The sequence below is a fragment of the Myotis davidii genome, unplaced genomic scaffold (genome assembly GCF_000327345.1).
Source record: "Myotis davidii unplaced genomic scaffold, ASM32734v1 scaffold93, whole genome shotgun sequence".
In the NCBI taxonomy this organism is placed as follows: domain Eukaryota; kingdom Metazoa; phylum Chordata; class Mammalia; order Chiroptera; family Vespertilionidae; genus Myotis; species Myotis davidii.
The window spans coordinates 684,290-704,587 of NW_006292095.1; the positions used below are offsets into that span (position 1 = coordinate 684,290).

A 20,298-nucleotide genomic window follows, 5' to 3' on the forward strand; every position below is an offset into this window, starting at 1 on the left:
TCCAGGGCCCTGACCGGGTTAATACACAGCAGCTGGAGGGGGCGGGGCCAGCTTGCCTAGTGTTCCTGGGTGGCTGTTAACAAGCTTTCCTTCATTGGTGGGATTCTGCAGGTGGGACTGGAGACAGGGAATCAGTGGGGAACCCTGGCCAGGCTTTGGACTCAGGCCAGGCCAAAGCTTCCCCTCCCCTGCCCCAAGATCTTCAGGCCCTGTGAGCTGGGATGATGGTGTGAGCCTGCAGCCAGCCACTGTCTGAGCGAGTGCGTTGCCATTTCTGAGTGAGCCTTGGTTTTCTGCACCTGTAGAATGGAAGTAATGATGTCACCTACCTTAGAAGGTTCGCATTATGTACATAAAATGCCTGGCTATGCTCCTTACTTCAAAAACCTCGAATGCCTCTCAACTGCCTAGGGCCATGGTCGGCAAACTGCGGCTCGCGAGCCACATGTGGCTCTTTGGCCCCTTGAGTGTGGCTCTTCCTAAGCCTTAGGAGTACCCTAATTAAGTTAATAACAATATACCTACCTATATAGTTTAAAAAATTTGGCTCTCAAAAGAAATTTCAACCGTTGTAATGTTGATATTTGGCTCTGTTGACTAATGAGTTTGCCGACCACTGGCCTAGGGGGTCATCAACTCCTAACACCGAGCATGGGATTTAAGGGAGAAATTATCCATCGTATCTTATACTCCTCGTAACCCTTCTTCTGATAGACCGAAATTGTTTTCAGAATGACAGAAATAAAGGACAACAATGCACACATGATGGGTTCACGGTCTGCAATGTGTGGCCCGCAGTGGCCCTCTGATTACACTGGAGAGGCACTGGGCATCGGAATTGATAATGAATAATAGCATTAAAACGTGGATGCCTGCCAATACTAACTCATTTAACCTGTGGTGTGCCGGTAAACAATTAACCGGCTGGGGATAGGGGTGAAGGGTGGGGTTCTGGGGGGAGTCCTGATGTGTATGTAGCCTTTGCTGATTTCCATGGTGTAAACGCTCTCACTACCGTTGACTTTAAGCTCCCGACCTGCCATTACTGAGTGAGGAGTGGGAAGAGGTACGAACAATTGGCTCTCATGAGGCTGCTGGTTGGAGGAGACCTGAGGTTTATATTAGAGACGCCAGCTCCAGTGAGATGGCTGGGGCGAGTTACTAGGCGGCTGAGTAAGAACAGAGGGAGGATGCGGAGGGTGGGAAGGGAACTAACACAAGCCCAAGACTCAGTGCCTCCTTGGCAGCATCCTTCCTTTAGAAGACATATTGTGACTGGCTCCTTCAAGCCACAAGTTCATTACTGCCTCCCTTTGCTGTCTAAGGTTAAATTCCAAGCCCCTAATTACAGTGTTTCAGTGGGGCCTTTGCTAGTCCTTCTGGGAAGGGGCTGGAGAGAGGTCCTGCTATGGACTGCATGTGCCCCCACAAATGTAGACGTAGACTCTCCAATGTGATGGTATTAGGAGGCGGGGCCTTTGGGAGGCAATTAGGTCGTGAGGGTGGAGCCCCCATGATGGGACCCGTGTCCTTTTTAAGAGGAGAACTCTCGGCCCTGCAAGGATACAGACACCGTATCTGCTGGCGCCTTGATCTTGGATTTCCCAGCCTCCAAACCGTGAGCAATCAGCACCTGCTGTACAAGCCAGTCTACACCATTTTTGGTAAAGCAGCCCAACTCAGACAGATTCCCGCTCGCATGTGCTTCCAGGGGGCTCCTACCTTTTGATAAAACTATCTCACCAGAGAATGTTTTATTTAAAAAGAGAAAAATAGTTTAACATTGTGAGACTTCCTCTTCTTTTCTGCTACCATCAGCAACTTGAAAACCCAGTTCTTAGCCACTGTCTCAGGCACCTGTGACAACGCAATTTAAACCAGCACCGGTGAGGGTGAGCCCCGGGGCAGCCTGGGACTGCTCCCCGAGGGGCGCCGAGGCCTGCCTGACCCTGGGGTCAGACATTTGCTCCCTGCCGCCAGCCTGGTTGGAAACCCATCCCCCTGACCCTGGGAGGACATGGGTAGGAGTGTGCAGGTCAGTCCCACAAAGCCCTCTGGACCACTGGGGAGAGGGCCCCAAATTTCTAACATCACCATTATATGTAAAAATATAAAATACAATCATAGTTTAAAGGCACCTTGGAAATCATTTCTCATTTTCTTCTAATAAAAAGGACAAGTAAATTGTATTAAGGGCCCGGTTTGTCATTATGGTTCTCTCCCCGCCCTAGACCAGTGGTTCTCACCCAGGGGTGGCTCTGTCCTCCAGGGACATTCGGCAATGACTGGGTGAGAGACACTCCTGGCATCTGGTGGGGAGAGGCCAGGGTGCTGCTAAATACCCCACAGTGCACAGCCCCACAACAAACAGAGATCTAGCCTCAATTACCCACAGTACCACAGCTGAGAAACCCTGGTCTCTGCATAAAAAACTTTTCCAAAAACTAAAGACATGGCATTCTTATTCCAAGAAGAAATCGTATCCACAAATCATATTTTATTAGCTGTCCAATGCCACCTTCCACTCATGCCCTGTGTTTTAATTAAATGTTATGAACTACCCGTACAAATCAATACAATGCTTTTTTTCCCCCCAACACACCAACAGCTTGAATGTTCTTGAAGCTTTTAAACAATGACTTTACTGTGGGCAAACAGAAGACAAGGAATCAGAGATAATTAGCTCATGCATCTGGTGCTGGCTATTAAATAAATAATTTTCACATGAATGTAGAAACCACTCAGTGTTAACGGTATTTATTTTTTTTTTTAAATAGTTGGAAACTGTAATAAAATGCAATTTTTCAGAAGCGTCTTGGTGATGGAGTAGAACAGCTTCATTTAAAAAAGAATGAAGTTACTCCCCCCTAGACGGGGGTGGGTGAACATGTAGCAAAACCTCCCATCCCAGGAGACTCGGGCAGATGGAGTGATTTTGCACAAAATACATGTCCCTGCAGCTCTTCTCATGGAAGCCGGCAGCCAGGAAGAGCACGCTGCTTGGGAAAGAGCGTTTGGTTCACACAGTGTACTTTGGTTTATTGAAACAGGTAAGAAAGTAGTCCCCAGTTCTCCCTTGCAAAAAGATGTGTTTTCTGACTTTTAAATAAATCAAGATACTGCCAGTCTGAATGAGTTTCCTCTTCTGTTGAGGCTAAAAAAAAAAAGGATATTTTTAATTCCCTCCAGTGTTCAGCTGCTCCTCTTCGGAAATACTCTCCAGACACAGTCCGGTTATGTCTTGGTCCTCAGCAGCCCCAGCCACGCCTCCCACGGGCCGAAGGTCTGACGCGGTGCCTGGCAGGCCCAGCATCCGCAGGTCCTCCGATGGGGTATCCACCTGGTGCTCTGAATGGAAAGTTCTCCTAACGCATCTAAAAGTATCTTCTTAAAAAATGCAAAAGTGTACGCTAGCTTGTGCTCTCTTTAGTAAGGCTTGCAAATGGGTCATTAAATAAGCAAAATATAACTCTTAAGCAAAAGAAAAGTGCATTTTTAAATAAAATAAACAAATGGAGATGGTTAAAACTACAACCAAAAAGATGAGATTATTTTTGGTTAATTTTGGGGAAAATGGCAACAGTTATTCTTTCTTTTTTTAGTCCATTTGGTTTTGCTTAATATACTCACAAGGCTCGTCATGAGGGTGTCTTTGAGTTTACAGTCTCCTCGCCTGCCTTGTTGTTTTAGACACTGAGAGTTCCTAGACGTGAGAGTCCTACTGATACAATCATTCTGCTGGGCAGCAATGTTTGCCTTTCATTCTAATGAACCCTGTACAAAACTGGTCTTCATTCATGAATATGGCAATGAGCATAGAAAGCAACAGGCCTCCACGCCGCCAAGCGTACAACCTCACACCCATTCTCCTTCGTCAGACGCTGCAGCGGATCCGTCCTCTGTTGGGGCTACTTCTGCAGGCAAAGTGGGAGATTTGAATTCATGCTGCGTGAAACGGCACAGGCAGAAATTGGAGGCGCGCTCCCTTTGTCGCCTAGGAATCAGTCAGCTTCGTTTGCCCTTTACGGACACCGCTTCCTTGTTGCAGCCACTTGTCAGGTTCACTGCAAAAGGAAAAAACAAAAAAACATCTCCCCCAACGTGTCCCTGGGAGTTCATGTTTTTTTGCTGCTTGACTTCTGTTTCTGCTTGCGAAGGTGAGCCTCGATCTCGTGCCGGAAGACCAGCATGCCCAGCTGCCCGTGGGAGGCCTCGTTCATGGCCTTGGACTGCATGCACATCTTGTACTGCTCGGGGGTCAGCTCATCCACACAGCGCTTCTCGTGCCAGAGGTGGAAGAGGCCCCGCACGGGCGTCCGCACCACTATGAGGTTGCTGTGGAGGTACTTGCGGTACAGGTGCACGTCCTCTCCGCCCCAGCCTTTGATGTCCAAGTCAAACCCACCTGTCAGGAGAGAACACACTGCTGAGTCATGCCGGGCCCGCATCTCCCGCTTCCCTGCGCTGCACAAGCACAGAACAGCATGAAGACAAGAAGCCGTTAGGGGAGATGTGTTTCGCCGCCCCCCTGAATGATGAGTGTCCATCCGTGTCAGAGAATTCTCGAACATGGAGGACCTTCATGAAAGCCAGTACCAATTCCCAGAGATGACAGGACTGCAAACAGAATCCCAGCATTTGCCCGCCTCTGAGAGCTGTCAGCAGTGCTAATTATGAGCCCCACACTCCAACTGAGAGCTGCAGAAGCGCCCCAATTTCAACCCGAGACCTCCCGATGGAAATCCCTGTGTTTCTGTTTGAATGTGACCTCTTCCTCCTGCCACTTTAACATGGAATAAACCAAAGGTGTGCAGTGTGAAGCAGTAAAACAGGATCTCAGTGTGAAAAAAAATCACACCCCACAAAAGCACTCTTCCTTTTGGAAACTAAAGTGGTTCCCAAAAGCTGGTGAAACGACTCGTGTTGAAGGGACCAGCCCCAGTCGGTTCTGGGGTTCCACTCCAACAATCTCGTTTCACATATGAATGGACAAGGAGAATAATGGTCCCCTACACTCTCACCCAAGGTTGAGATGCCCCAGGTTGTTTCTTAACCTAAAGTCCATGGTGCCTCAAGTAGAACCAAAGAAAAATTGGCCTCTTTTTGTCATTGTTCCTCGTCTCACCTGGGAGATTTCTCCAACTCTTACAAGACATAGTGAGGTGATTCTGAACATCTTTTCTCCATTATCACAGAGCCCTCTGTCCCCAAACCATGCTGCTCTGATCAAGGCTATTGCTGGATCCCGGAAAGGGGCTCCCTAAGCACAGAGAAACCACACTGCACCACCCCTGGTCCATGTCTACGAGGGCTCTGTACTCCCCCCAATACAGGCAGGCAGAGACCATTCTGAGTCAAGGGTCTGGAATCTGAGTCTTGGTTCTCATCCAAGCTCCCACTTTCCACTTTACCTCTCGTGAGCTCTGGTTTCTTTAACCTGAAATGAAGTAGGTGTCATAACCGAATGAGTCAGTAATGTAAGGGGCAGTGCTTCGTTAGCTGTAGCTGGTTTATTATTCCCGTTGGTATCATTACAACTTATTAAGTAAAACTTATGTGAGCATATGATGCTTGCAAATTAATGCAAGATTGCAAAGAATAATGGGGGACAGATGTAGCCCAAAGATTCATTCTGAGCTCATAGCAACGGCCGACTGAGAAAGAGCACCGGCCCAGCCTGCCATTCTCATGTTTTTCTAGTATATCAATGCCCGGTCTTTAGGGAAAAAATGTATTATTACCCCAAATTTGATAAATATAGATCATCACAAAACACTCTCTCCCCGTATAGAGAGCAAGGAAACAGCTTCTTAAAATGGAAATCTCCTTTAGAAATCAAAAAAATATATATGTCATTTTTGGAAACTGATTTGCACAACATCATTTAGGCTTATTTCTTAAACAAATCAAAGCACACCTGTGGTTCACCGCTGGTTGTCCCGGGGCTCCTGCCACTCGGAGACTGGCATCCTGGGTGCTCTGCAGCTGCTCACGGGACCTGACTGCAAGCCGTTTGGGTTTCATTTTTATTTTTAACTGGTGATTCCTGTGAGCATTCTGCAGGCCCTGCAGACCACCTCCACCTCTGACCAAAACTTGGGCTGCTCAGATAGACTCACTGACCTTAAAAAGAGAAGCTGTAGGCCTTGGGCGGCAGGGGGAGTAGACAGGAGAGAGCAGGGGAGCGGTCTCTGGGAGGCCACAGGGAGGTGGTGGGGGTGGGCATCTCCACACCTCGTGAGGACAGGACTTCCAGACTCTGTCCTGCTAGAGCCAGAGCCCAAGATCAAGGTTTCTGACCTGCTCATTCACTCCCAAGTCACACATAATCCACAATTCTACTCCCTTCAGAGGCACATGAGTTAGAACTGCCGTGGGGAGAGAGTGTGGAATTCCCAAGGGGGACAACAGACACCCTGTTGTCATCCTGACTGTGTCCCTCACTTTGCCTCTGAGAACCTTGGTCTCCTCAACTGCAACCGAAGGGCCTGCCCTGTCTGTGCTCTGGGAACCTGTGTGTATGTGTGTGCGTACACAGTGACTGTACACTCAGGGCTTCAGGTGACATCTGGAATTTTTGAAGGTACAGCAGTTTTTCCAAAATTTCCTGGTGTGTGATTTTCTCAAATTCCCCATGTCACCCTATTTTTTAATGGATTCCCCCTACTGGGGAGGCCCAGGATGGTCTATATCAGTGGTTCTCAACCTTCCTAATGCCGCGACCCTTTAATACAGTTCCTCATGTGGTGACCCCCAACCATAAAATTATTTTCGTTGCTACTTCATCACTGTAATTTTGCTACTGTTATGAATTGTAATGTAAATATCTGATATGCAGGATGTATTTTCACTGTTACAAATTGAACATAATTAAAGCATAGTGATTAATTCCAAAAACAATATGTAATTATATATGTGTTTTCGGATGGTCTTAGGTGACCCCTGTGAAAGGGTCATTCGACCCCCGAAAGGGTCGCGACCCACAGGTTGAGAACCGCTGGTCTACACGATGGGGCACAGGAGCCAGACAGGTTGGAAGTCAGCACTGGGGGGACCCCTTGGAAGCTGCCTTTACACAATGAGCTGCCTCAATCTGCAGATGGGAGCCTTATTTGGGGTGACTGAGAGGTGCTGGTGGAGATTATAGGGTTAAAGTGCCACACACTCCCAGGCCACCTATTGGTCCAGCTCCAAGCCCATGACAAGAGGAATGAACTTGAACCACGTTTTCTTAAGAAGTGCCACCTCCTTTGCCACCAGGCTCCTTGGAAGCTGACTGGCCAGGTTCCCTCACAGCCCTTCCCTGACCTCTAGGTGGCAGTAGAGATGCAGACTTGTTGCTAGTGGCTTTGTCTTACCTATGTTGATGAAGTCTGACCGATACTGACATGTCATCCCAAATCCAAAGTCTCTCCAAAATCCAGTTTCCTTCTTTATGACCTGCAGGGAAAGCACCATCATTTGAGAGGGAAGGACAGAGTGGATAACAAGAAACGGAGGTTATTCACATAAGCAACGTTAAAAGGAGAGTCCATCCCAGCACTGATAAACAGCCGCAGCCCTGTGGGGGAAACGCAGATGGATTTGAGTCCTCCTGGACGGTTAGGAATACAGTCAGCTCACCAGTCCCAGAACAGGGCCTTGTGATTTTTGGCACCTCTGGCTGGAATGTTTCTAGGGTACAAGGCATGGAAACACACACACACACACACACACACACACAGACACACACACGCTCAAAAACAAACCGGAGAGCAAGTTTTTGAGCAGCGCCATGGAAAAGCCACCTACGTGTCTGGCCCAACACCAGTGCCAGCGAGAATTGGAGGCCTCGGCCCCTCACACAGGGCCGGGCTGGGAGCCAGCCAAGGGCTCAGGAAGTTGAGAGAAGGGATAGAGAACAACTCGGGATTCAGCTGCCCTGGCACCGCGCACACACGGGGCTCCCTCGGGCAATGGAAGGAAAACCGAGGCTTCAGCGTGTGACTCCGGCTCCGCTCCTGCTTGTTGCGGAAAAGGGCACGGCGCGTCCAGGTTATGAAGAAAGACTCTGTCCATTCATCTTTACTTTCAAGCCAAACTGCTCCAAAAAGCCTCCCCAAGTCGTTGCCAGGCGGCCAGGCTGCCGAGAGGCCATCCAAGCGGTGACTCTCTTCAAAAAGCCAGACCTGGCCCTGCCCAACCTCTTACTTTGCAAGTAAATTTCCAATGTTCTGGCTGAAGCAGCAAGACGTTGAAGAAGTTGCTTCTATATTTCTGGCTGAGGTAATTCTGGGAATGGTTCGGGGACCTATTTTAATCGTTATTTTTCATGATTCACTTTTGAGTTCACATCGGTGCTTCGATGAAAGGAAGTCCCCTGGGGGGTGGGGGGGTTGAGGGGAGGCTGCACCGGGTCCCCATCCACGTGGACTGTGCCGTTCCCGTCGGGGACGCCTGGCTCTGTTCTCAGCCAATGAGACACACTGTGCATCTTGTCCCATCTTGACCACCAGCTGGCTTCTCTGCCTCGGGTAGGCTCCGCACTTCTTCGAGCCCCTATTTCCTTTCCAATAATTGAGGAGGTTGAGCTAAACCACCCCTAAGGTCTCTTCCAGCTCTAAGAGCCAAACATTTGTCCGATTACTACTATTTCTCCTCCCTGAAGTTTCCCCTTATCTATGCCACAGGCTACACTGTACTGGTCAGATGGCTTGCAGAAGGGCTGATGAACTTGCAAACTCTTTTACTCCGTGACCTGGGAAACAACCTTATTTTCACTACCACCTCCACGGGGATGCCGCTTGCACTGCTGCCAGCGTGCAGCAGGACTGCCAAGGGAAACCAAGACCACAAGCGGCCTCGGTGGCTACCGCGGTCCCCAGCACGTGCTCTCCAGTCCCTCTTCAGAACAAAGGCCTGTAACACAAACCTCCCAAGTGACAAGACAATGTCATTAGTATCGACCGGAAAGGTTTTACAGGGCAGGAAAGTCTAAAAAAAGTCTCCACTGAGTCATTTTTAAAACTGGTTTCTGCTTCATCCCTGTTATACCAGGTACACTGTTCCTGAAGCAGCTACTGGCTTAATATCCTTTTTTTCCCCCAGGATGCAGACAAGTCTTCTAAGCTTCTGGATAAAAGTGGAGTCGAAGAGGAGTGCCAGTATCCAAACTTCAAATACTTGGCTGAGGTCTATATGAGTGCAAATGAGAAAGGTCCAAATGGGGAGAACAACGGGTCAGGGCTTGGGAAGAAAGACAAAGGGGTGGGGGTTGGAAGAAGCAGCTCCTCCAGGGCTGGGGTGAGTGGGCACAGTACCTGGTAAACCTGCGCACAGTGAAGAATGACCCTCAGCTGCAGACATGATGACAGGAACAAATGGATGTGTGAGCTGGGAATGAGCTACATAAATACTTATTAACATTGGCTTTAAAGTTGGCAAGCCACGAAAAGCACTGTCTGAAGAGCTCATTGAATCGTAGCCCTTGGTGGGAACCGATCGTGCCCACAGCATATACTGTCAGGGCAAGATGGAGTGCACTTATTAGAGTTCACTTATTAAGGCTCCACCACCCCAGCTGTGCTGAGCCGCTAACTGGAGTGGTGCCCCGGACCAGCAGCTGAGCCGGGAGTGAGCGCTCTCCAGTGTACATCAGATCACAGCACGCTCCCATTTAAAGCCCTGCCGTGGTTTTAATTGCATGCTCTCTAATGCAATTAGAATGAAATCCATGCGGAAACCTCCAGCCTGCAGAGGCCCCACGGGACCTGGCCCCCGCCTGCCTTGCCCAGCTCACGTGTCCCTTATATTCTGCCTCCTGAACGTGTCAGGATGACAGGTCTCCACAGCTGGATACCTGCAGAGCTGCCTCCCAGGTTCACCCTTTCCCTGCTCACCCCTGGGCTCTGCTCCAATGTCATTGCTCAGAGTCACTCATCCAGGCCCTTCCAGCCATTGTCAACCCTTCCCAGCCATGTCACACTCTACACGTGGCTCATTTTCTCTATAAACCAGGCTCTCTGAAATCACCCTGTTGTATTTGTTTCTCTGTTAGCCGACTGTCTTCACCTACCACCTCTGGTGAGTGCAAGCTTGGTCTCCAGCACCCAGATCACTGTCTCCCACATAGTGAAACTCAATAAATACGGTAAGTCATCAGTTAACATCATTGATGGGTTCTGGGACTTCAAGCCAAATTATGTATATCAAAACCAATTTTACCATATGCTAATTGATATTAGCAGGAGTTGAGTTCCTACTCAGGCATCTCATTAATATAATAATGAACCAACCCTGAACAAAAGGAAGTTATCTGGGGATCTGCTGTACTTCTCCAAAGAACGAATGAGGAGCAGAGACATCAAGCCAGTGGAAATATACATGGTCCAAGCCCAGAATCTTGTCAGGGAGTGGACCAGCGAAGGCCTAGAAATTCCAGTGGGAAAACCCTCAGAATTGTGTCATTCTGGACCAACAGATAAAAACGTTTCACCTTCCTGGGGTCTAAGCAGAGGGCTTAACTTCTTAGCACCTTTGCCCGAGACATGAGGAGCGCCACTGTTCTGGTCACACGTTGAACAGATACACACCAGTGATGTCTAGAGAAAGAAGAAGTCCTAAGATAGAGATAGACTTTAAAAGAGAAACATCTCCTCCTTCTGTCCTGAATTTCCCGACGTGTTTTCAAGTGCTATCCTTACTTTTAACAATTTCTATCCAGGGCCAGCCTCTTCTTAGCTCTCTGAACCACCTTTCTCTCCCACCTAGGATCCCATCGGAGCACCGCAGGGCAGGAACACACCAGAAAAGATAGTTTGAGCCCATAGGAAGTTGCCAGACCTTCCGCTCTGTGGGTGATTCATATGATCGGGGTGATTGTTTTCTATTAGGTCCAAAACACAAGGCATAAATCAGCACCTCCCTCCAAAGACAGGGAAGGCGGCCACCCTGCACGTGCAGGGGCAAGGGGGTGGGGGCCTGGAGCGGCAGGCAGCGCCTGTCTGCTTTCATGGCACTGACTTGGACAACTGCCCATGACGCAATCTGGGCCCTAAAATAAAACAAGTCACATATACTCAGGTGGCGTATTTCCTCTAAAGACAAGAGTCTCCTGAGACCTGAGGTTGTGTCTGAGCAGCCTCACGTTCACCAGAAACACTGAATGGTTCATTAACCTAATTTCTGCCCTCACTGCAGGCAGGCAGGCAGGCAGGCAGGCAGGCAGTGTGCCGTCCACAGGCCCCACATGAGGAGGCTTCAGGCCTGGTTTAATGCCCTGCTGTTGCCATCTTAAAATCCTTAATGAGTTTTGAACAAGGGCCCTGTGCTTTCATTGTGCACTGGGCCATGCAGGGTGAGTAGCCAGCCCTGTCCATGAGCAGCAGACACCTTGAACTTCAGGGTCCTCTATGGCTCGGTTGAGTGCCTCTTGCACCCACACTGTGCAGTCCCCATTCTCTAGTAACGAAGGCTGATGAGCACACTGTGTGAGATTCTAAGGGCCCGCATGTGGTGTGCATGTGCCCGAGGGCTGGGCGAGCAACCTGTGCAGGATTCCAGGGGCTGCATATGGTACCCGTGTGCCCGTGGTAAGGCACGGTGCCGTGACAGTTTCTATTTCTTGAAAGATAAAGTATATTCTGGCACCAAAGCTTTCAAAGCATTGGCTTAAGAACAGACTCGAATGCAACCCCTTTAAAGATTTGTACTAACCCACACTTTCCACAAGACATCTTTTATCAGTATCTGCATTAAACACATGAAGCGTCTTCTGAAGGATAGCAAGCTAGACAAGGAATGGTGCAGGTTTCCTCTGTTTGGGGAAGACAGGTTAGAGCACAGGTTAGACTCTGTGCTCTCCTGGAAGCACACTGAGGCCAAAGAATAAGTCCCCTCGGCATCCTCAGCCCTGGCTCCATCACACAGGTGGCACGTGCACTCTTGCTCCTGCCACTTAGCAGTCTGGGCAAGTGACTTCTGTCTCTGAGTTTCAAGGTTCTCATCTGTGAACTGGGCATAACGATGTCTCGTTGCATGCAGTACCACTGAGCACGACACGAGATGACGCGGGCACAGTGCTGGCTTACACACCACTGCATGGATTGCTCGGTTAATGTTACTCTTGGTGCTCTCTGAGTATCTGCTCCCCGGATAAATAAAAACAAACTATGCCTGGTCAGCAATCTTTAAGAATTTAAACTGACATGCCGTGTAGTGGGAAATACTTTTGGAGGCGGGTAGAGAGGTAAGGGTTTAATCAGAGAGAGGGTGGGGATATACCATGACACAACGAACAGAGTGGCACAGTCATCAGATTTAAATGATGGGTGGGCCGCATGGCAGACTCTGATGTCGGGCACTGTGGACAGTAGAAAAGGTGAGGAGACGGCCGTGAGCTGGAAGGAGATGAGGAGACACTGAGCAGCATGCTCACCTGGCAGAGCGACTGGCTTGGGTGCCTATCAAGCTGGTACCCTGTGCCAGGTGCTGGGTTTGCAAACATTTTCTCAGAAATCAGTTTTAGAGTCAGTTTGTGTCGGAAAGTTAATCCCAACAAGGAATCGGGGCTACGCTAGAGCAGCCAGGGTTGTGCAAGTGTCTTCCCAACTCTGTGTTGAGTGACATCACATCGGTAGCCTGGAATAGGTCTCAGTGGGGAAATTGGCATCATGGGAAATGGCCAACGCTATGAATCTGGGTCCTTCCGCCCCCTTTCAGAGAGTGGGTTGTTCAACATTTACTAGCACACCTCTGGCTTTATGCCATAAAAAAAATTTTTTAATGGAATTGATCTTCATTTTGAAAATGTATCTCTGGCAGAGGATGAAGGAAAGACTGAGTACAGAAGAGGGAAGGAGCCTAAAGACAGAAGTGGTAAGAGGCTCCCGCCATGGCCCCAGCAAGAACTAACAAAGCTTGAGCCAGGAAAGGGAAATGTTAATAATTACTGAAATTACAGCCACTCCTTCCTCAAAGAGCCGTTTCTACATTAAAGCATCAGCAAGTTTCATCTCAGGTGTAAAACTCAAGAAATTAAATATTCGCATAAAATCCCTTGATTTCACTTACTACTTATTACTAATGGTCTGTATTCAAATGTAGAGAAACAAGTAGTCTAAACACACATGCAGATACCTAAGTTTGGTTTCTTGCTTGCATCTGCAGACAACATGTTATCAAATGACAGTGGCAATACTGGTAGCCAGGAGAAGTAATGACCAGAACCTTGGCGATAAGGTCATATCTGCAGGGCTGCTGGAAAAGCTGCCTTTTGTTGGCAAGAATAAATAACTTCTGTTACAGTGACATTCGGGATCTATGTTCTCCCTTTGGACACTGATGTATTCCAGAAAGGCTATCAAGAATGCATTAATATATATGCATTATATACTTCTAGACCAAGTCAAAATGAACCCTTGGTAGGAAATCTTTCCTAATTTATCCCTCTCTTATCATTCCTTTTTTAAAATCCTCACCCAAGGATATTTTTCCCTTGATTTTTAGAGAGAATGAAAGGGAGAGGGAGAGACAGAGAGAAATATCAATGTGAGAGAGACACACAGATTGGTTGCCTTCCCACATGCACCCTCACGTAGCCGGGGATCAAGCCTGCAACTGAGGTACATGTCCCTGATGGGAATCAAACCTGGGACCCTTCAGTCCCAGGGCTGATGCTCTATCCACTGTGCCAACCCAGCTAGGGCTTATCATTCCTTTTTATTTTATAACTCCTTAGCTCCCACACATTTCATCTCTATGTTAATGTCTGTAGTTTGATGTTCTCCTTTGGGATGTTTGTCAGGTCATTCCCTTTATATTTCAGCTCTCATCTAGACCCTAAGTCAGTGATGGTGAACCTATGACACGTGTGTCAGAGGTGACATGCGAACTCATTTTTTTGGTTGATTTTTCTTTGTTAAATGGCATTTAAATATATAAAATAAATATCAAAGATATAAGTCTTTGTTTTACTATGGTTGCAAATATCAAAAAATTTCTATATGTGACACGGCACCAGAGTTAAGTTAGGGTTTTTCAAAATGCTGACACCCCGAGCTCAAAAGGTTTGCCATCACTGCCCTAAGTGAATCAATTCCCGCTGCACTACAGTAAGAAAATCCTAGTTTGGGCCTGTGCTCGGCTACCAGCTGTCTGTGTGATCTTCAGTAAATCTACAGACAAGGAGGGAGTAATTGAAATTATCTCGCAATCACTTCTGAGCACACAAAACTGTTTCAGTTCTCTGCCTCCCTGACTAACACCTAAACTAATTCAATGTAGGCAGCAAGTGCTCAAAAAATGGCTCACCCAGTAAAGAACAAAATCAATACTTTTCTTTTTTGGATGGAGACCCCTGCATCTCACAGACAACTGCTGTGTTTCTCTGGACTAAACTAAACAGTCACAAATACTGAACCCCGAAAGAGCAAACTTATGTGGTCTAGGGAATGTTAAAGGTTGCAGGGTAACTTAGAGGTTCCAGCTGTGGACACAGCAATCTGGCTTGACCACTAATTCTGAGAATCTGAGAAACTGGCTTCCCCTTACACCTGCTTCCCTGCAGGAATGGTAATAACAGGATAAACCTTTTAACCTGTAAAATGACAAGAATTACTTGTAAGCAAATAAGGTCTTTAGGAGTTTAAAGTAAAAACCTTAATCTCATTTGATGTCAAATGTAATGCGATACTTTATTTAAAATTGAAGGGACTTTTATTCGTATTGGTTGAAGGAAAATAAATCCTGTTTCCCATTTCCCCCTCAAGCCCTATTAGAAGCTCAGAACTCTTACAGAATGGAAATAAGAAGCTTTTCTGTCTCAATGAGGGTAGATAAAAATTGGTTTTGGGGGCGTGAAACCTCTTACCACGTTTATGTACAAAGCACATATGTACATATGGTACATAAACAGACATTCACCATATCCGGGGTATTAGAATTTCATTGGGGGAAGGGAAAACTATATTATTACTGTCCTGTGTGGCTTGTGTCCCAAGTGGAACCGTGCTAGGACATGACCTTGTCCAACCTGAAAGAACCTGAGCTGACTTTCTGGAACATCTGCTGCCAGAGGTTAATTGGAGCAGGGCACAGGACACGGCTGGAGAAAACAGGTTTTGCTACTTCTGGAAGCTTGAACACAGAATCCATCCTACAAAAGAATTTCATAAAACATGTATTTTTGCCCTAGCTGCTTTGGCTCAGTGGATCGAGCATCGGCCTGCATACTGACGGGTTCTGAGTTTGATTCTAGTCAAGGGCGCATGACTGGGTTGCAGGCTCAGTCCCCAGCAGGGGCTGTGCAGGAGGCAGCCAATCAATGATTCTCTCTCATCATTGATGTTTCTCTCTCTCTCCCTCTCCCTTCCTCTCCGAAATCAGTAAAAATATAGTTTTTAAAAATAACAACAACATGTATTTTCCATGAAAATCAGTTTCCTCTCCCACTGCACGAAGCATGTCCATTCTCACACAGATTTCCTCCCCAGCCTCTCAGGTGCTCAATGGGAGGAAACATGGCTTTGTCTCAAACAGGAGACAGAGCTAACCAAGGCAACGAACAAACGGCCCCCAGGTCAGATGCTCCCGAGACCCAGCCTGAGCCAGAACACGGCCTTGACACGCCCAGCTGATCTCTGCAGGAAGAGATCACAGCCCAACTTGACAAGAACGGGAAATTGATTCTCCGAGGGGCAGGCCGCTGTGTGGCACAGACACCCTCTTCTGGCTTGTCTCGTCTTCCTGTTGCTGCCCTGCTTCTCTGCTAAGTGGACTGATCCACCACCAATGGAGACAACTCAGCTACAGAGATCCTTGTTGGCTTCGTGGCTCCACCTCCATCGCCTGTGCAGCTAAGATCATAGCAGAGAAGCCACCCTGCATGTGACACTGCTGATGCTTATGTCCACCCCAAGTCACTGTGATATGTGGGAATGATAGCATGATGGGAGGGGGCTGGATCTAGTCCCCGCTTCCCCAGTGACTCACTCACTGTGTATTGGGGTGAGCCACCCCTTTCTGACTTCCGGTTTCCATCTGCCAAATGGAAACACAACCTCACCTTTCTTACCTTGCGGGTTTGTTTAATAATAAAGAGAAAACGTGCTGCATCCGTAATGCAACAACACTAGTTTCCAAAAACCATAGAAGAAAACTAGGAAGGTGTGAAATTACCTTTCTGTAAGGTACTGTTCCTATTTATTTTCCACTTTTAAATATTGCAAGCGCTTTTAATCAACAAGGCGCTGGGAGCAAAGGCCAGAACGTCTGCCAAACTTTAAAATGAATACAGGACTCAATCCGCAGATTTTTACTCACCTGAACTCATGGTCAGGTGCCCTAGTAATGAAAGACATGAAACAGAGTCCCACAGAGGCACCTGCGAGTAATTACTCACCAGCTGCTGTTCTAAGGGAGGGACAGCATCGTGATGGCCATAGATGATGCCAGGATTGTACTGGCTGAAAAGGACTGGATAAAATACTTTCTTCCCTGCAGACCAGAAAGAAAACATTCGCTGAAAGCATCAGACGAAACTATTAGGTTTGTTCATCTATATTCAACCCGCTGAAACATCCCAGATATTTGCATCCACTTTTCCTTTTCCCTTCACTCAAGTCTAACACAGATCTTAGAAGTTCTGCACCAGGTAGACCAGATGAACAGACTCTCAAGTATTTCTAGCCTCTTAGCCCAGGAGTGATATTCAAAATAGTGATATCAACCAATGAGAGTGGGTGTGAAAGACAGTCCTAATGCCCTCTGCCCTACCAGACATTAACCCTTTAATTGCTGGCTTGTGGGGAAGTCTGAAGGGTTGCGAGAGGCTGGGGTGACTTTGTGCAGCAGGCATAGACATGGGGAGCCTAGGGCAGTTACTCTTTATCAATTTATCTGAAGAGTTTCGATATTTTAACAACTGGCATGCCCATTCCAGTAGTTATCAGCTGAATACCAGTTGTGCCTATAAGCCAAACTCCATGAAAATAATTTTTATATTGTGAGTTATTTCTGCTCAGCTCACTTCTTCCCTTGGTAACTACCCACAGCTACGCCTTCCCTTTGGTTTCAGGAAGTTTTTCCAGGTCATGTCCTCATTTTCTCCTGTGAATGTTCATGAAAGCCGATGTCCCAGGTGAAAATGGAAAAGAAGTTATAAAAATTAGCTTGGGACAAGGAGTCCCAGAATTATGGCGGCTGACAAGCCCACACTATGGCACCAAAGGAGAAATCCAACCTTTCTTTTGTCATTGGGGGGAAATAAGGCTGACTCAGAAGAAGGACAGCAGAGTGAATTATGAAGAGAATGATGCCTGAGTGTCGGAGCCAAATGCCACCTGAGGGAGAGAAAGAGAAGAGCGGACTCCATACGCCCTTACCTGGCTGTGTGTTCAGCCTGCACGTATTGAGGAACTCAGAGGTGAAGTGGATGTCAACGTCACAGAAAAAGAGAAGGACGTTGCTTCCCTTCCAGAAGCGGGCTCCCACATCAAGTCCCTTTCCCCGGGAAAATTCTCCATTCAGTTGGATGAAGGTAAAGTTCCTGAAGTTGGCAGCTCTAAAAGGGGAAGAAAGACACAGTCCCTCAGGCTTCCCAGGTCAACAGAGTCCCCTGGAAAATACACGACCAAGGGCCATCCACATCCGGACATGTTTCTTTTGTAACCCTGAGGGCAATGAGACTACCAGGCAGTTACAGGATGACCCAGACTCTTCAGAAATACATTGGGATTAAAGGTACCAAGAACAAACACCTAGAAAAGTTTTAACACCAGTTTATTTCTTGCTTCTCAGTAATTTTCCCAAATTGAAAACTGTATTGTCATGATTAATAAATACTTTTATGTGTGTGTGATGGAGAAAACTTGAACCAGTGAAGACTAGATCAACAAAACCCTGGAAAATGTCCATACCTTCTGAGCCAATGAAACCCAGGAAAATCTCCATACCCTCTGAGCCAATGAAACCACTGGACCAAGGAAATGAAATCCCATTAGAATGGCTCCACCTCGCATCCTCTCATCTGTATTCAACTCCAGGAGCCAGACCTGATAGTCTTGATATATGCTTATCCCCAAACAGATCTAAACCTGGGTTCCTTCCCCACGCTCAGGAAATGCAGAAGAGCCAGACAAGGAAAATGACACACTTAGGTTCAGAAGACCAGAACTACCTCAGACCTGGCTCTCCATAGATTAACTCTGTGATCTAGGCATTAACCTCCCAGAACCTCAGTTGCCTCATCTGCTAAATAGGAATAATAACACCTTCCTTAACCGCCTCACAAAGTTATTAGTTAGGTAAACACGGCCAAGAGTAGAAAGCACTATGTCAGCATCAGCTACTGCTGTCGCTGGCACAGGCGAGGATTCCCAGGCCCAGGGCAGTGAGGCCAAGACGGTTCTTCCTGCGGCTGCTCTTTCCCAGGCACAGCAGTACCTTCTGAAACAGGACATATCTCTGCACAAGTTCCAGGAATTCATTCAGGACCCAGTGGGATGGAGACTGTCTTCTACCGGGAAGAACTAGAGAACCACTTATAGTGCTATTCTAGCTCCTAATTCCACCTTCACAGATGCCTGGCACTTGGCAAATCCCCCTATTCCTGCTCACATCACCCTTCTTTTCACATCTGAGTCCGCCCTGTACCTGGCCTAGCCCTGTCCCTCAACTTCTCTGTAATCCTGATGTAGTGAAAACACGTTCAAAAACCTATTTCCATTTTTAAAAGTATGTCTTCCACTTGGGTAAAGGTCAACATAAATATAGAGTCATAAACGTTTCAAATGCTAAGTTGTACTGATATCTTGTAACTTAATCAGTGGAACAAGTTCTGCCACCCCTTCCTAGACTTCTCATCTTCTTTCAGATCTGGGAGTGAGCTTGGGTTTTTATCTTGGGAATCTGTGGGCCCAACCTGTCTGAGTGCGATGCCAGACATGCTTTTCAGATTTAGATCAAGGCAGGAGGCCTGGTGATGGGAAGGGCACTCGCAGATGAGTCAGGAAACCTGGATCCAAGACCTAGAACTGCGCCCCCATGAGTGCAGATGTTTGTAAACATGTAAATAGATGAATTATTCTAATGCTAGCTCTGCCTCTAATGTATCGGGAGCGAATCGCTTCATTTCACTGGCCTCAGTCTCCTCACTGCACCAAGGCCCTTTCACTCTCAAATTCTATTTCTGTACATTCTGCATCCTGTTCAGCACTGCTCCACATTTAGAGGCACTCTCCTCTCCTTCAGGACTTGACCTTCACTCTTTTCTCCAGCCGGGGGCCGAGCTCATCTTTCCTGTGAGCAGAACTATGCTTGTGCTCCACAGCCTCTTCAGTCCTCGATTGGCCCTAGTGAAGGAAAGGTACCTCCCTGTCTCCCAACCTGTTAGGTGCAGTCATCTTTGTCTCCCTGGGGGTTTCCAAAGCCCAGCTCCTATAAGTCAGGCTCAACTCACTTCTCCTGCCCTATTTGCTCAGTTTTCTGGAAAGTGTTACCCTTGGGCATTGCCTGGTCTTTTGCCTGTTCATCTAAGGGAGTCTCCAGGTCCCCCGTGACTCATCTGCCATCCTGAGACCCATCTTTCTCTCAACGCCAGGAGCAGGTCTCTTGCTTTGCTTGTCTCAAGGTTCCTGCTCTTTGAGACACTCCCACACTGCGGGGTGAGCTGTAGCTACTTTGCAGGGCAGAGAGGACCGACATGCCCAAACACAGAGAAGCAGCAAAGCTGTCCTCACTCAGGTTGTATCTGACTCATAATTCAGGGTCCTCCTCCAAGAGGTCTTCCAGGATCTATCATTCAAGAGCTCAAATATAAAAATGCTTTATATTTAAACAACAGCAAGCAAGATTTGCCAAGGGAGAGGAATATAGTTTCCTAACACTGTGTGTTAAAGGAGCTGCCAATTTCTCTCCTTAACAGCCTTCCAGTCCATTTGTATAGATTGAGCAAACATTCACAAACGTCATGTTGAATACTTAAATAAGAACACAAGGCAGCATCAGGCACTGAGGTAACAGCATTAGAGGTCGGACAAGCCTGGAGATGATCAACCTTTGAGTGCATGCTGAGTGCTACACATTTAGAGGGGAGAGTGGCCATTATGTATATAGACTCACCCAATATACAAGTTAATCTAGGTTGTTCTTTCCAAAAATTCTTCAAACCCTGGCTTGGGCTGCTCTTCTCTGCTCTGTTGCAGCAGGGGGTGGGGAGGGGAATGGCTTGCCAGTCAATCAAAGTCACTGGGAAAAGGGGTAAGGAGAACATTGTTCCCAGTGTTTGAGATGACCTTAATTTGGAAGAACTTTTTAAAAAAA

At 47.4% G+C, this 20,298-nt stretch overlaps 1 protein-coding gene across 2 annotated transcripts in view; it reads right to left on the reverse strand.

The window, feature by feature from the left end:
• Positions 1-2,484: 2,484 nt before the first annotated feature.
• CSGALNACT1 (chondroitin sulfate N-acetylgalactosaminyltransferase 1) overlaps positions 2,485-20,298 on the reverse strand; it is a 199,605-nt gene continuing 181,791 nt past the window's right edge. For both annotated transcript variants that reach the window (XM_015565174.1, XM_006765507.2), the window contains 4 exons: positions 17,361-17,539; positions 16,379-16,473; positions 7,359-7,440; positions 2,485-4,405 (listed from right to left, as the gene is read on the reverse strand). In XM_015565174.1, coding sequence (XP_015420660.1) covers positions 4,116-4,405; positions 7,359-7,440; positions 16,379-16,473; positions 17,361-17,539 — 646 coding nt within the window. In that variant the 3' untranslated portion in view covers positions 2,485-4,115. The remainder of the gene's footprint in view (positions 4,406-7,358; positions 7,441-16,378; positions 16,474-17,360; positions 17,540-20,298) is intronic.